This window comes from Platalea leucorodia (assembly GCF_965183815.1).
Source record: "Platalea leucorodia genome assembly, chromosome: 1".
Lineage (NCBI taxonomy): Eukaryota > Metazoa > Chordata > Aves > Pelecaniformes > Threskiornithidae > Platalea > Platalea leucorodia.
In genome coordinates this window covers 24,745,027-24,762,696 of record NC_138823.1, presented here as the reverse complement: position 1 = coordinate 24,762,696, position 17,670 = coordinate 24,745,027, and the positions used below count along the sequence as shown (strand labels likewise).

Below are 17,670 nucleotides of genomic sequence, written 5' to 3'. Positions count from 1 at the left end.
CGTGAGCAGTTATGTAGAAACTCACTGAAGTGATCTTAACTGTAGGACAGATGGTATTTGTGCTTTACATCACTGAGGGGGAACCAGACCTGGCGCTCTTTCCAATAAAGCAAGCATCTGCAATGGTGCTTCTTAGTTACTGAGCTATGGCCGCACAACAGAAGTGCTGTTGCAAGGAAAAGATAAAGAGGGGCTGGTATAGACCAAGAAAACTTATCCTTATGTGTCAAAGATGGAGATGAACTTCTAGCTATAGAAGACTGCTGAAATGAGTCTCACCAGGTGTGGTGGGTTAACCTTGGCTAACAGCCAAATGTCCACCCAGCTGCTTCCTCACTCACTCCCCCCTCCTTAGTAGGATGGGGGAGAAAATAGGATGAGAAAGCTTATGTCTCAAGATAAAGACAGGAGGATTGCTTACCAACTACCATCATGGGCAAAACATACTCAACATGCGGAAAATTTAATTTATTGTCAATAAAAATAGATTTGGGTAATGAGAAATGAAAAAGAAAAGCATTAAAGCAACACCTTGCCTCCTCTCTTTCCCGGGCTCAGCTTCACTCCTACATTACAGACTCTTCTATTCACCACCACCACCCCCCAAGCAACACAGAGGGATGGAGGGTGAGCAGTTATGGTCAGTCCCTAACAGTTCCTTGCTGCCACTCCTTCCTCCTCATACTTTTCATAGAATCATAGCATGGTTTGGGTTGGAAGGGACCTTTAAAGACCATCTAGTCCAACCCCCTTATGATGGGCAGGGACATCTTTCACTAGATCAGGTTGCTCAAAGCCCTATCCAACCTGACCTTGAACGCTTCCAATGACAGGGCATCCACAACTTCTCTGGGCAACCTGTTTCAGTGTCTCACCAACCTTATAATAAAAAATTTCTTCCTTATGTCCAATCTAAATCTACCCTCTTTCAGTTTAAAATCATTGCCCCTTGTCCTGTCACTACAGGCCCTGGTAAAAAGTCTCTCTCCATCTTTCTTAGAAGCCCCCTGTATATACTGAGAGGCCACAGTAAGGTCTCCCCAGAGCCTTCTCTTCTCCAGGCTCAACAACCCCAACTCTCCCATCCTTTTCTCACAGGAGAAGTATTCCAGCCTTCTGATCATTTTTGTGGCCCTCCTCTGGACCTACTCTAACAGGTCCATGTCTTTCTTGTACTGAGGACCCCAGAGCTGGATGCAGTACTCCAGGTGGGTTCTCATGAGAGCTGAGCAGAGGGGGAGAATCACCTCCCTCGACCTGCTGACCATGCTTCTTTTTTTACACAGCCCAGGATACGACTGGCTTTCTGAGCTGCAAGTGCACATTCATAGAATCATAGAATGGTTTGGGCTAAAAGGGACCTTTAAAGATCATCTAGTCCAACTCCCTTTTTAAAAGCATTTTAAGGCTAGTTCTGCTTCTCATGGAAGCAGAAATAGTTGATAATTGAACTCTCAAGTCTTACTCACCTAATCAGTCCCTATTCTCATCTCACAGTATGCATCGTAAGACATCTACTGGGCAATTTTGTTACACATGCACTATTATATGAAGGCTGGGTTGGACTGACTCTTGTGTCTTGTTCAGAGAAATACCTCTGTGGGAGCAGCTCATATTAATCCTATGCCACGAGCAGGAGAAAGAGTAGGTTGATCTTCCTTGTTTCCTTCCATTCCCTGTTGCCTCCATCCAGGCTCCCAGTAGTCTATTCCTCCTTTTTACTTTCTCTCTCTCTCAGTCACCATACTTATTCTAACAATTGAAGACACTGTGATCTGGGTACCAGTGGTTAACAATTCAGCATTCAAACCTCACCAATATTGTACAGTGGAGGGCTGTTGTGCTTGCCTGAAATAAAGGTTGCTTTTCTTCCTCCTTTTCCTTTTTAAATAGGTATGAAATGTCATTCTATGATTCTATGTATAAAACTCTGAAAGAATGGTAAGTCACATACTTGAAAGACGTTAGGGAAGAACATGCTTACAACTCCTTAAGCAACCTTAATTTTGCTCTTTTCTTGTTATACTTAAACACCGTAACACATTCTTTAATTATACGACTATGGGTTAAAACTCCATTAAAGAATGGGCCCATAATGGGTCAAGTGATCATAAATGCATCACTCCCTAACTTTTGAGCATTTGATTTCAGCACCTAAACACAGTTTTTAACACTTTTTTGCATTTAATGAGATCAGTTGAGAATCTTTCACAATTATCACATCACTTTTTCCCAGATAACCAACAAACTAAACATCACAGATGAACATTCTCCTTCATATGTGGTCTTATAATCTCGTTAGAGATAGAGGAAGGCTTTCGATCCATGTTATTGTTATTGCTTGTTAGAGCAAGTCTGAAATAGTGCTAATAGATTGGGGGGGGGGGGGGGGGGGCAGCTAGCTAGAGCATTCTTTCTTGTCATAGCTCCCACTCAGTAAGGCAGAGGCTCCAGTATTACTATAAGTAAGGTGCTTCACTGGGCTCCCAACTACTGCTGTGTATCTGAAGTGCAGCTATGATGAGGACTTCTCTTGAAATTTATGCTTGGCGAGAATGTACTTTCCTTTCAGACATGGATCACATTACAGTCATTCTTCTCACTCCATAATAAAAAAATTGCACTAAATTGAAAATTGGATTACAGCTCTACTAACCAAACATTTCTGTTAGCATACTATACTGTTGTCCACTTACTAAGTGACAGTTTTCACAATAAGCACAGTACACTCCAGATGCCAGGTGAAGTTCACTGCGCTGATTTTCAATTCAAAGTTGTAAAATAGTTTCTTGAATTGACCATCTGCAAAGTCTTCTCTCTCCCATATGTTACAATGGCAACTGCCAGCAGCAGAGGCATTTCAGAGAGTAATTCGCTGATTAAAACTGTCAGGCTATTTTTCAATGAAGGCATCTCAGCTCTGGAATTAATTTCTCCCTAACTCATGGTCAAACAGCTTATGTTTGCTGACTTCCATAACATGGGACATGGAACTGCAGAACAAAATGATCATGGTGTTTGGTGACAGGACAGTTTGAGGACCACAGGATATGGCAACTACCATTCTTTGGAGATGTTCTATTTTGGGAAGCTGCAATAAGATAGAGAAGATGAACAAAGGAAGAACTGAGTTGAAATCAAGCTAGATTAGTAAACTGCTCCATTAGGACTTAGGTAATATGTTTTCTAAAGTATCTGTGCTAATTGTAGGGTAACATAGGGATCTGTAAAAAAGGTGGGTGTAGGAACACAGCTTGGTGTTGGAAGTGATACACCCCCTCCACATGCACGTGACTGCTGAACCTCTGAAACTTAGCAGCACTCAGTCCTCCCGAGCTGCTGTTGCCGTAGCAACAGCTCTTTAAAACGTGGAAAACAGGTCAGGTAGTTTCAAACTAACCACTGCTTCCAACATCGCTGGTTTCCCCCGTAGTTTTGAGTTAGCCCGCCTCTGAAATGACCAGTGGGCTGTTGCCATAGTGTCATTAGCCAGCAGAGAGGAGAAAACAAGGCTCTTGAATTTCACAGGCCATGGGGATGCTTAAGTAACACGGGGTTTGGCCTCCTTCCACCTATCACTCCTTCCCCCAAATCCCTCAGAAATCCTCTTCAGAGGCATCAGCTCTTTGCCATCTCTTTTTCTCTGCAAATATCCTTTACTCTGCAAACTGCTTGGGGCTTATGTTTTTTTCTTTCTTTGTTTTGTTTTGTTTTTTAAATAGAAGGGCACTGCACAATTTGGGAGTTAAATCCTGTTAACCACTGAGCATAAGTGAAAGGTGCATTATTTGGCCATAACGTCATTCCTTCAAAAGGCTCTCTGTTATAGTACCATTCAAAACACGCTAGCAGTTGTTGGAGAACTTGACGCAGGGAAAAACAACCCCTGTAAACCAGGTATCTTTGAAACATGTGAAAAGGAAGTTAACCAGCTCAAGAGACAACAAATGAAACAGCCGAGCACGTACACACCAAGCTGCACGATGATCAATGCACTCCCACCAATTCCTCCCCTGTTTCTCGGAAGCAGCATTGGTGGTGGGCTGCACAGAGGTGCTCATATCTCCGTGAATCATTAGTCGCAGACAAAATCCCAATGGACAAGTGTCAGTTTCATTTTTTTTAATTCAATGTCTTTGTTACTTTAATTGAATCTGTCTGAATGTAGGCTTGCTTACGTCGGTCTCTTTATTTTGACTCACAGTGGTACTCTATTAGTTAATGGAAACTCTTTAGAAAGACAGAAATAGCAATGAAATTTCTAACTTTGCAAAAGCAAAATAAAAAGCCCATTCCACCCTATATACACATCACAAGCACCATGGAAATATCACATTTCTATCTCTATGAACATTATCAGGATAACAGTTCTCATCTTGAGGTGATTATCCATCTCTGCAGAGTGCACGTTCTTCTTGTGCGTAGATGGCATTTAGAACATATGACTATAATTAATGGCAATCTTAAAGGAACAATTAATTTCAACAAAAAATAAATGATCATTCTGTGAAAGTGATAATCCAACTGACACTGCAGGAAAAAAAAAAAAAAAAAAGACCCAAACATTTGCACTAGAAGCACATGAAGAACTACCTTCAAAAAAATATAAGCACCTCCTCCAGGTTCTAGTGGGACCAATGCCCAAGGATCTCCCCGTAAGAAAGCCTCCTCTTCCACTCACACACTTCTTAAAGTAATTCCCTATGCCAAAAAGCACAATGTTTAAAGAGGACTCAACAAAGTATAAGGGAGTACAAATGAGCTGTCCCAAAATGACTAAGAGAACTTTTTGGATCTAGAGAACTTTTTGGAGTGATGGGGAAGTCTGGTCCGCAAGTCTCTTCAAAGAACATTTTTTCCTCCATTCTTACTTGAAAGAAGAATATTAAAACATAAAAAACAACTAAATATATTGGTCTGTAGTGACACCATGAGGGAAAAAAAAAAATCAAACACAGTTTTTAGAAAGTTCCACCTAATTCACAGCTACAAGCACTACAGCCCACTCATACAGTATCATGCAGTCAAGGCTGCACAGTTTGCAAAGTTCCTGCTTCTCAGCTGAAGACCTAACCATGTCCATGACCCTAGTCTGCTGCAATGCAAAGTAAAATAAGTTAAATTCTTCAGAACGGTTTAAGCTGACTTGTTTTAATTCTCAATGTGGCACGCTAAAACTTGTCAGAGAAATGCAGTTAGGGTTCTGAAACAGCTATAACTATGCTGCTGTACCTTCAGAGCTTTCCTACAGAGAAATTTTGTCCTGATATGTCTTACTTAAGTTAAAAACCTAACTTTTCTTACTAGCATTCTTATATCTGTACAACTCCTACTATCAACACAAACGTAAATGTAAGCAATACCAAGATCTTGAAGTACATGCTAAATAAGCGTTAATTCTTCAGGTATTTCTTTCCTAGCAACTAGGCATACTTGCCCTAAACTAAGGAATACTGAGAGAAACGGTCTAAGCTGTGAAATTTCTAACCTTAAACCTAAACGCAGTTTCACATTCAGGCACACAAATGGAAGTGGTTTCTTTAATAATCTGAGCAGCTAAACTTAACATTGCCATCAGTAGGAGCTTTGCCACTGACTTCAGCAAGTATGAGATTAACCATTCTATAGAGAGTTTGTCAATAGCTGCAGCTTTATATATTGGGCTTGCATAGCTTTATTTTTAAATTGTTACTCATATAACACTATGAAATAAGTATAAAAACTTGCCAAATTAATTCTGTGGTTTTGTTGGGTTCCCCCACCACCACCTTGGGTGATTTTACATAATTTTTCTTTTTTACCTTTTTAGGTACTGGTGCTATCCATGAGGCACACTTTTATCCAGACACAAATAACAATGAATGAAAAAAACCAAGTCTCCAAACAGCTACCTTACAGCTTTACACAGCACACACCTCTATAGAAAACCTCACCTTTTTCACCAAAAATAAAATGACTAGTGAATAACAATGCTACAACTCCCAATAAACAAAAGTAAATGTGGGCTATAAGGCATCAACAGACAGAGATCTAATGTTAAAGAATGACATGTACATCATTGTAATGTATAAATTTCACACATTACTAAAAAACAAATAAATGAGAATAAGAAGTGTATTCTTATAGAAATACAGATTTTGCTTTCAAGTTTCATAGGAGTTCCCTTTTATCTCTGAGTTATGCAAGTTCTAAGAAAAGGAAACAAAATTTACATGTAAACCAAAGTATTCTGGGCAATCCCTGGTTTTGATAAATGTGTACTAAGTCCAACCTAACAGGTATCTGAAGATATTTGTTCCAAATAACAAGGAACTCCAACTATTATGAGCCCTCTGTTTGAAGTCAATGCCTTAATGCAGAAGTCTCCTTCATCAAATTCTACAAGTTATTTGCAAACAAAAACCACACAGAATTTTTTCCGTTCTTCATAAAGCTCTATAGTATTAAATGTCAGCCATTTAATTTCCAGTATTTTGTTTATGAAATATTGTTAACATCTATGCTTAATATATAGTCTACACATGGTACTTATTGGCTGCTGATCAAAACATGAGGCACAGAAATCTAATACAAGCTTTTTGATTATTGAGAGTTAGCCATGTGGACACTGAACTAATCCAAAAATTTTTTTCTGTTGAATTGCTAGAATCCTATCTGACAAGTTCTCATGCTCCTATTTGAGTCCAGTAAAAAATAAAAAAATAAAAAAAAAAAAAAAAAAGGAGGGGGGGTAAAGCTAAACCGGAAAAAAAAAAAAACCACTCCATGTTCTTTATGAAACTACGTAATGAGGAAATCCTCTTCAAAACTAAGGAGTTACAAAAATTAACTTAAAACAGTCTTGCAAAATTCCAGTCACCCAGTCTCCTGAGGCAAGTTTTATTTTTACTTCTTTTCATTATCATTAATCATCATAGCAAAGAGTAGAACAGATTTTGTTTCTCAGTGGTAAATTTTCATTATACTGTCATAGAGATTATTTCAAAGAATTCTGCTGAAACCCTGAAGTAGAACACGCACCTCTTGGTGTCAGCACTCAGGCTGAGGATCAGGCATTACACACAAAGGTGTGGTACGCTGTCTTGACATTAACAGTGATTCATGCAACATGGAAACTATTTGGATTAAGTATATCTCTCCCTCCCGCCCCCCCCCCCCCCCCTTTGTAAGAGAAAACAGAATCGAGAGACCTGAAACTGAATTGGTTTGATGGACAAAAAAGGATCTTCTAAAACTTGTCCAGCCAAAACTGGTTTTTCCAAGTATTTCACAGTTCTTTCTAGGCTATACACATTACTTAGCTATTACACAATGATCTCAAAGAAGTATATTAGTACAGACAACTTGGTTACTAAGGTAACAAGATGTTACTTTAAACCAGCAGTGCTGCCCCAGCTCATCAGCTTCATTCATTTCTTTCCTTTTATTCTCTTTAAACTATGCACAAATTACAGACCTGCTGTGTAACTGAATATATATACACTAGAGCTACACTGCAGTGTCTCTATTCAACCTTATGAGAAAAAAAAAAGGGGGGGGGGGGGTTAGATGATGCAAGCGTTTAAACTTTTTGGAGTGAAGTAGTTTCATTCTTAACTCTATACTAAGAATTTGAAAGTTGGATGAAAAATAAGTTTTAAAGTGTCTTCTCACTAGAAACTATCTTGTAATTAAAAAACACATTGCACATTGAAACTATTTGACATGATACAGTAAGACAGCAGGGATGCTTTAAACTTTCGGGAGAGAAAACATGGTTAAGTTTTATTGACCGAATCTTGGCTGAAATATTCCAGAGGCAGACTCATGTTTGGAAATAAGTTAACTGCTAATTGCGAAAATTGTCAAGGTTACCCAAGGTCTAGCCCCTCTAAAATACTGATGCTCCTAATAAACAAAGTAAGTATGTCACTGTTTTTGAGAGCTTGAGCTTGCAAAACCTATGTGTTCTAAACATCTTTTATGATTACAAACATCAGTCCTCAGCAGTAGCTTAAAAAGCCTAGGAAATAAGGCCATCAGAAACATTTACAGGAGGAGGTCACCTACAACAATCCTCTGCTCCAAGTGGTATCAACTCCACCACAACTATTCCTGACATGTTTGTTTAACCAGGTCTTCAACACTCACAATAATGGCAACTTCTGCAACCCTCTGGGGCAATCTGCTGTCGTACGTTGTTATCCTATTAGACGTTCTTTTTACTATCTAACTTCAAATTAATTGCTGCAATTCAAGCCTGAGTTCTTGTCTTACCTTCAGAGGACATATCAATAATAAGTAAAAATCTTTGATTTTGTTTTTCACATGTAAGAATGGAGAAAGCTTTTTGGCCTAGAAGGGTGACTTCTGTGCTCTTTTAGGATACAAAACTCATATAATCTTTGTCAGACAGCACAATTCACCTTCCAAAACTGCAAAAGTACAGCACTGGCACTTTGGCATGAATGACTCGGTGATCAGAGTACCAGCTTTAAAATAATCCTATAATTTAGAGACAAACAGAAAGGATTGCTTCTGTTTACAGCCTAAACAATTTAATTATATACAAGACCAAATTACTAGGCTTGATTTTCAATTATTTACTTCTATACTAATAGGGGAAGGGACATATTAAAAGAGAAAGGATTCTATATTCAATATCAGTTAGAGAAACACTCTGCTCAAGTAATATATTCCCCCACTCTCTGCAAGAAAAATAATTCTCCTTTTGTGGTCAGAATATACAAACAGGATTTTGTAAAATCAGTCAGTATTTGTCTTGCAGAGTTTTTTTTTAAAAAAAAAAAGTGTACTAGGTTGGTCTGTTCACTTTGCCTAATGGGAAAAAAAAAAAAAAAAAAAAAAACCACGAACCGATAATGCGTTTTTCAGTTTACATGTCAGGCTGGCGCAACCTCCCCTGCTGTCTGCCTGAAAAGCTGCACGATAAGCCTAACAAACCACAACCGTGACCTGCAAACCATCCACAGTGGACTCCTAATACGAATCTCCCTTCCATTGAATTACCCACACACCTTTCATTTTTTTAATAACCACTCAACACACAAGAAGCTTCTGTACTAGCCGCCTATTTTAAGAGGCACAGAAAACCTCCACTGCTGAGGTTCACACTGACCTCACAAAATGAGCTAGATAAAGCACATTATATTCATTATATTCATTTTCCAGTCTCTCCTCTCTTAGCCATCTCTGAACCGAAATTAATGAAATTCTGCATGCAGACTGCGGACACCAATACTACTTCGGTTAGCTATATGGCATTGTAAATAATCTTCTGTTTATCTCATCTGCATACAGCCCATGCAAACCCAGAAACCTAAGTTTCGTATTTGCTTAGTTAAGAAGACGTTCTTCCTGTCAGCATCTGGAAATGCTTCATGATATTCAAGCAACTAATTAAAAACAAAGCAAAATGAATATATGTTAATACTTCATTTAAAATTTTCAAATGACTTGGAGGAGAATCTCAAATGGTTGAAAACAGATGAAATACATGCATTCTCATTAATTAGAAAGAAGACTGTACCAAACTTACTCATCTGCTGCTTAAATAAAATCAGAGTAAACCCAGCCAAGGTTTTGGACAAAGAAGTATTTCCAATGAAGCTAACTCAGCCTAGCTTTATTACTGAAGTTTTAATTAAATGCTATACAGCCTTCAGTCATTCTATAGTATTTACTTTTTTACCGAATCAATTGTCACATTATATGTTTATAAATGTTAACTAAAATGCTCAGTATCTGCAATACAATTATTTCACAATGATTATATTATAATGTATTTGTTCTGGTTGAAACCCAGAAATATTCTGCCTAGGGTAACAGATGGCTTTTTAAATTTTTGTTGCTATTCCAGAATCTTTAAGTCACCCAAAATGCATCTACTTAAACATGATACTGCAGTTACTGCAAAACATGATCTACATGTTCACTGTTTAATATTTAACAATCTGGACACCATTCCTGTTTGGAAATAATTCTACTAAAGACAGAAATCATTACCCTAGCATTCCTATAATAAATAGATTTGCCTTTTTACATTTTATCATCTCATAACGAAAAGTAAATGACTCATTTAAAATGAAATAACATATTCGATCAGTGCAAATGAAGTTTAACAACTCATTCTGAGTAATGTTAATTCACAGGTTATCATCAATTAGATATCACTTCACTGTAGTTCATGTAAATCTTTGTTAACGTAGTGTTCCACACTAACACACGTTACTAAGGGATAGAAGGATTTACAGAGCAATTTTATATCTTAATGAGACGTAAAATGTCATCATACAGTAAAAATGTAAGCAGCAGCAGGTTATTTAACAACACGTACACATAGCACATTAATCTAGCAAGCTAACACTTACCTGTTTTTCCCCACATGATAAAAATTTCAAGCATTTCTTGCTTATTAAAAGTTCACCTTTTTTTGGTGAAAACTATCTGCTATAATAGCCATAAAAATGTAATAAATGCTACACAAAATACCACAAAATCTTCAACTGTGAAAGACAAAAAGAAACTTCAGCAAGCTGCTTCAACACCACCTTGCAGTTATACTGCTCATTTAATACACAGCTCTCTCCAGCATGTACATATCTCATGGAAAACATTCCCCATGGAAAGAACAAAGCTATTATAATAGCAACATAGTCATACAAATACATAATATCTATAAAAAACAACTGTTCTTAAAAGGACTGGTCACTTAGATGGTTGAAACAAACACATCATTTGCTCTAATTAGGCACTCTGATCCAAACTGCTGACTTGTGATCGAAGACTAAAAGTTGGCCCATTAAAAAGTTAAACCTCATTATGAAAAGCTGCTTATACCATGCATCATTAACATTTCTATGAATATCATACCCATACACTATTAGCTTTACCACGTCTTTACTTAACCAAAGACATTATGCCACTTTTCTTCACAATGAGTAGTATCTTGTTGATTAGGCCTACTGGCATCAAGGTTTGCTCTGAATAAAACATCACTTAACCCCAAGTAAAACTGACAGAATCAGGGTTAAAAATACTGCTTTAATTTTGCCATCTGCTGCAGGCCCCTTAAAAATAACATAAATGTGTAAAAGAATTGCCTATAGTCTGATAGTATTCATTGAAAACAAAAATCCACTATGATCCTTCAGTGTGAAATATGTATTAAAAGTTTAATATAAAAGCTGAAGTTTGAATAAACACTGGTTTGTTTTTTGTAAGATTTATATCCAATCAGAGCTTCAACACTTTCATTTCAAAGGCTGAAGTGGAAAAAAAAAAAAAAAAAAATAAAACAAACCAAAACATTTACAAGTACTTTCCCAGAAATACATTTCTCTAAGATTCACTGATATAAAAGACCCATACTTCGGGTTTTCAGAATTTATCATGGGACAAAAAATAGACAACAAAATAATTGTAAACAAAGATCAAAAAAAGCAACCCTATACAAATTCCTAGTCACAGAAAAGATGACTTTCAAAAATGCTTGGGGTTGGTTGTTTTTTGTTTTGTTTTGTTTTTTTCTTCTTTAAAAACAAGAAGAAATGTAGTATAAAAACTCCAAACACCCCTTATGCATGGAAAACAGCACCTTAGTCCTGAAGCATACATAACAGGGTAAATTTGGAATAATGTAATATTCACAGTGACTATACAGTACTAGAATTAAGTCTAGTTGAAAGTTATTTGCAATATACCTGATTCAATACAATGCAAAACTGCAGTGGCAATTTTTTCTCATCAATTCATGGAACATTACATCAATAACCAGCACAGATTGATCATGGAACTGAAGGCCCGCAGGACCAACAGTCAGAGATGGATCTCAAATTCCCATATGGCATCAGTGAAAAAGAAATAAGATCAGCTTTTGAATTTGAAAACAGATGTACTTCAACAGTGAAAAACAAAGCATAAGTATGTACTTACAGAAGAAAAAACGCTGCTAAAATTACTTTTTTTAAATCTCAGAGTGATGACCAAAGCATCTTAATTTTCTTGGAAAAGTCTTCTATTTTCATTGGCAAGAAGTTTTTAAAACATTTATGTCAGGGCAGAAAACTATGCCCACACAAAAACTTTCAAACCAGACTTAGTGCTAAGTTCATTTTGCATTATTTTATACATTCATTTTTCTACCTTATGAGAAAAGTTTCCTGTATCATTTATTTACATTATCTAAAAACAGCAGCACGTGTGTAAGACTAACTGCTATATCTGCATTACATGTAGACGTATATTTAAACAAATTAAATAACTATGTATTGTTTTATCAAATGGTAAAATATACTAGGAATAGGATAAAATATCACCGTGACCTAAAGCAAATACACCATTTGGGCACAAGAATTAGCTTCCAATTCTGCAGGTCTCACCTTATACATAGAAATAAGCAAACTGATTAGTTGCAGGGATTTATATGGATTGTTTCTTCCTCCTGTTCCCTTCTCCCTCCCACCTCAATGGCACTTTTGCTTCTCTAGCTTATGCTCTAACAGACACATACAATAATAAACTTGTAAGTCTTTCCATTCGATATACTTGAGTATCTCTTCTTGGCATGGCACTGTCATTCTGCCCTGGCTCACAAGTAGATTACTTGTTGGCTGCCAGCACTGGCATGCTCGGTACGACTTACAAGGGTATATAGGTAAATAAGAATAATAGTATCATTCAGCAAATGAGTTTGGTGACGTCCAACTTACAGAGCATCCCTCCTCTTCTACATAGAAAGCTGGAGTACTCTTAGAGTATTCTAGCATTAAGTTAGATTTTGATCATTTATATTTTAGTTCTAGTGTATCAATCCCTTTTTTTAAATAAAATGATGACGGTCAGCATTTACTGTTAGGATCCCTTTCATAGATCCCATTAAGGCTAATTCCAAACAAAATACAATGGAATTATTTAGTACAAAAAGTTTCCATTATTTACCCCTTTCATCAATCATTTAAAGACTTCATGTCAGCAACTGAAAACATTCATGTTGATCTTACAAAGAGCAGACAATACATTATGCATGCTGCTCACTGATTTATCCTTTCAGAAAGTCTCTTGCAGGCCACTTACCAATACCGCCACTCGCTGTCTAAAATATAAATAGAAGTGCTTCTGGAATATATAAATAAATAATAATTGCCTATGGTTCAAACCAGCAGGCTGTTAAAACCAATATCCTGTGTGACATCAGCTGGTACCAGATACTTCAGAGAAATGTATTCTTGAGTGGACTACTCTGAAGCAGTACATCCATTATTGAAGACTCTTACTAAACTCTTTCTTAGGCTGGCTTATCTATGGAAGTATTTGGCTTTTGTCATGCTTAAAACAAAATCCCCCCCAGTAACTGCATACATTGCCCATGCAGATAGCTATTCACTTTTTTTAAAAATCCTATTTGGTCTTCAATCAGAATCATTTTGTAGTAACAAGCCTTACAACACTGCCTTTTTAGGAAGTCAAGGACAAACTGCACATCATGTAACTTCCATGAGACACTGGAACAGGTTGCCCAGAGAAGTTGTGGATGCCCCATCATTGGAAGTGTTCAAGGTCAGGCTGGACAGGGCTTTGAGCCAACTAGTGAAACATGTTCCTGCCCATGGCACGGAAGTTGGACTAAATGACCTTTAAAGGTCCCTTCCAACCCAAACTATTCTATGATTCTGAAGTCTTTGACTTGCCAATCTAAGACCACTAGCAAGGTTTGCCTACAACACACAAAACAGTTAGTTTCTGAAGATCAGAACCCCGCAGGTTTGGTTCTAGGACAAATTCCTATTTCAAGAAGACAACTTCATATGTACAAGCAATGTCAACAAGTTCCACAGGATTATCCACGCGTGAATTATTCATGAATAAGCACTTACAGAATCAAGATCTTACCATTTACAAGAAGAATCATTTTAGCCTGCATTTCTTAACAAGTAATGGGAAAGATAGAATGAATTTTAAATTGTTCTAAGGGCAATTTTATTGCCACTGTAATAACCTCACTTAAATAATGGCCAGTTATTTTCCAATGAATGGTGCAAATAATTATTTTGTTAGTCAATTATCAGGATGATGACTATTGCACTTTATGGTAAAAAAAAAAAAAAAAAAAAAAAAAAGGCTTAAAAAAATCCCACCCAAACCAAAATCCAACTTATTCAACTCTCCAGCAGCAACAGTTTGTACTGTGCTATTTAACTGGCTTTACTCCAGTAGCTTAAATTTAAGAGTCAGCTTTATGTAGAAATGAAGTAAGTGAAAACTGGGAAAAAATTCCCACACCTACAGCTGTCACCTAAAATTAAACACAACATTTTTCTCCAAATCCCAAGTGTACTTTCAAAAAGGTGCCATGTGATCATATTTAGCTACTGCACTGCAGTTAAGAACATGTTTAATCCACAACAGATAAACTAAATTCTTTCATTCAAGCATGTTAAAAAAATTAACAAAGGTGAAAACCAGGTATAATTATCTACAAGTCTCGAAACAGTAATTATTTATTTCCCTTTAAGAGCAACCTACAACTTAGGAACATTTTCTTTTTGCCCCTGTTATAACTTGCAACATAGGCAAAAAGAAATAAACTACACATATTTGGAGGGGGAAAAACCCCACCCTAAAACAGACAGACTGGTGTTAGATAGAATAATTCTATGTAGACAGATGTGCACTATTGGAATAGTACCAACAAGCTGGCTTATGCAAAACAGTAGGTGATCTTAACCACCTCCAAAGAGAACGATTAAATGGCTCCAATCCAGTTTAAAATGCTTATCATTTCGCCAAGATACTCAGCAAACGTGACAACAATATTCCACACCTGTAGCAATTTATTTATTTTTTTAAAATAGAACTGGATCAAATTTTAAAGTTGTTGTAACACATAAATTATAAAGAACCAAAAATACTTTTAAAAAAAACTAGTTACAAAGAAGTATATTCATAACGTCACATACCACTCCCCATTAAAAAGGTCCTGTGTTAAGCAAATGTACTTATTTCAACAACCAGCATGAAGCATTAAGGTTAGATAATTGGATGGTATTCCTGAAAGTTTACTTATTTTACTTGTATTAACATAGTTATAGAAATGGATTAACTATTTTTGGCACATAAAAAATAAACAGCATGCAAGAAAGTAAACAATAAAAATGTACTTACGAAATCAAAGTCTCCATCTTGAGGGACTTTCCAGTTATCAGGGAAAACGTTTTTGGATATGTGGTAAGGTTCATGCGTGTTCTGATTACAGTTTTCAGGGCTTTTATTCTTGGAATCTTGTTTATCAAAGTAGTCCATGAAAGAAGGTCTTTGAACTTGTGGTGAAGTAGCATTTCCTTAGTTGAAAGAAAAAAAAAGTTAAAACTATTTAAAAATTAAAGATTTACTGCACTATAAAATAAACTCCACTTATTAATCTTCTTGGATTTCACAGATACTAATACAGTCATCTTTATGTGGTGCAAGCCTCTATTTGTCCCCTGAGGATCTTTGGCATAAAAGCTCATAGCCGAAAAATGATATTTTTGTAGCAAGATATAATGTGGAGAAATATTGAAGACATTTCAGAGTTGCACACACAAATAATACTAGAAGTTACTTCATACAATATCTATTTGTTGTTATAAAGACTGAATAACACAAGGTGCTAAGCATCCCTTTGGGTGCTGAATGCCCGTAACTTCAAGGCCTGGTCCATAGGCACTTGTAGGAAAGCAACAGAATTCCACCAGTTTCACCAAAGATTTAAAAATTATTTAGAGAAAGAACTTGCAAAAAACAACCACACAAACTATATCTAGATACTGCTTAATTAAATTCATTGCCAATGAGGATTCTCAGCAAATTATGGGATCACACTCTACAGATGGCTGCAAAGCACCCTATCTCCATGGTGTGGAAACCCTGGAGGATTTTTGTCATCATCTGTGCAGCTCCAAAAGCTTTACAAAGCAGATCAAGATCAGCATGAACTCCCATTCTATTATCCTTTTAATGAAACTAAATGTAAAAAAAATTATCTACAATGTTAAATGACTGAAATTTGTTTTCATTTGTGGGATTTCAAAGCAAATTCATTACTAAATAGAACAATAAATAAAACATAAGAAATGCTTTAGTAGTTCTACATAACTGTCACCTCAGAGACTATATTCTGCGTAGCATTGACTCATGAAACGTGTACTTGCTTGCAGTGTAACACATTCTACATAGAGAAATATGAAACAGGAAGAGAGATACAAATAACCGGGGGGACACACACACCAAAAAACAACCAACAGGTAGAACTATACTTTTTAATTATAAGCATAATAAAATAATTAGGAATTTTTATTTGACCTACTTGTTTCAAAAAGTGAAAAGGTAAACCACTGGAAATATCTTTTGAGCCTGTGTTTAACATGATCACTAGGACTTGCTGATCTTCTTATCTGGCTTTACTTTTTCCTCTTTCCATTCCCTCCGTCTAAAGATCTTTTAATTCACTCTAATTTTGCTGCATGATTAATAGTGGCCTATTTTTTCCATTAATGCTTATTTTTGTACTGCCATCTTTTATATCATGTTGATTTACTTGTTCTTTTCCTTCCGCTTTTTCTACATTATTCTGTTCCAGTAAGATTTCTTCTGGCTTTTCTAATGTGTTCTTCTACTGTCTTGCTCTGGGCTTTACTGCACTTGACTCCAGTTGCTTCTCTTCAACTCCGCGATGATTCCTCCATTCAGTCTGCCATGTTTCCATACACACCTTCTCCTCCTCACATTTTTTTTTAGCTGATTTTTCTCTCAGTTATTGCCATGTTCTTTTCTAATATTCTTGTCTAATCCCAGATCATAGTTATCTCTACTCACCATCTTTTAAATAATAACAACCACGACCACAACAAAAACATTCAGTGAACTAAACTCTAGGTTTAATTTAACTGACCGCGTAACAGATACCTCTTCTCCAGAATCTCCCCAAGTTTGCCCCCACTGAACTCAAGATCATTTGAATGAGGTTTCTGGATCTCTTGAGTCTGGGACTGAGGAAGGGATGAGAAGTAAACAGCAGGGATGCCAAATAACTACAGAAATAAGCACTGAAGGGCAAAAATGGAAGACTCTCAACTTTATCAAAGCATAAATTTCAAAAACAGATCCAAGAGAAGGTAGTAGTATGAAGGAGGTGGAATTAAAAACAGAAATACAATGCATTTTCTTAATACAAACTTTTTATTACTTGCTGTTCACTGCCCAAAAACCCTGGAACTATTTGTACCAAAAAGATAGGACACCACATTGCTGGCCTTTCACAAGCAATTTTCTTTTGCTGAGATGGTTGTACTTATGTTTCATCCTTGAGACATATGTATAAACAAGAAGATTACCAGTGTCTCTGTTAGAAACTCTAAGTACCAAAATGTTGGCCCATTACAGGTAAGATAGTGGTTTCTGTTAACTGAAAGGAGGGAGACTAAAGATTTTCCAAGCACTGCTCTTAAGTTTTAGAGCTATTTATAAATATCTTCCTTATACATGTAACAGAAGACTCCCTACATACATAAAACAAACCAACCGCTCCAAATTCCTTGCTATCAAATGCATATTAAGGAAAGTGGGTCAATAGGACTGAAATTACTCCAAAATGAGCAAAGAACATATTTTACACTTTGAGGACTTGTTCTA

The 17,670-nt window shown here is 36.5% G+C and overlaps 1 protein-coding gene across 1 annotated transcript in view; it reads right to left on the bottom strand.

The window, feature by feature from the left end:
* STK3 (serine/threonine kinase 3) overlaps positions 1–17,670 on the bottom strand; it is a 137,758-nt gene that overhangs the window by 33,548 nt on the left and 86,540 nt on the right. Inside the window, exon 10 of the mRNA XM_082319584.1 lies at positions 15,163–15,338. Within this exon, the coding sequence (XP_082175710.1) occupies positions 15,163–15,338 (176 nt within the window). The remainder of the gene's footprint in view (positions 1–15,162; positions 15,339–17,670) is intronic.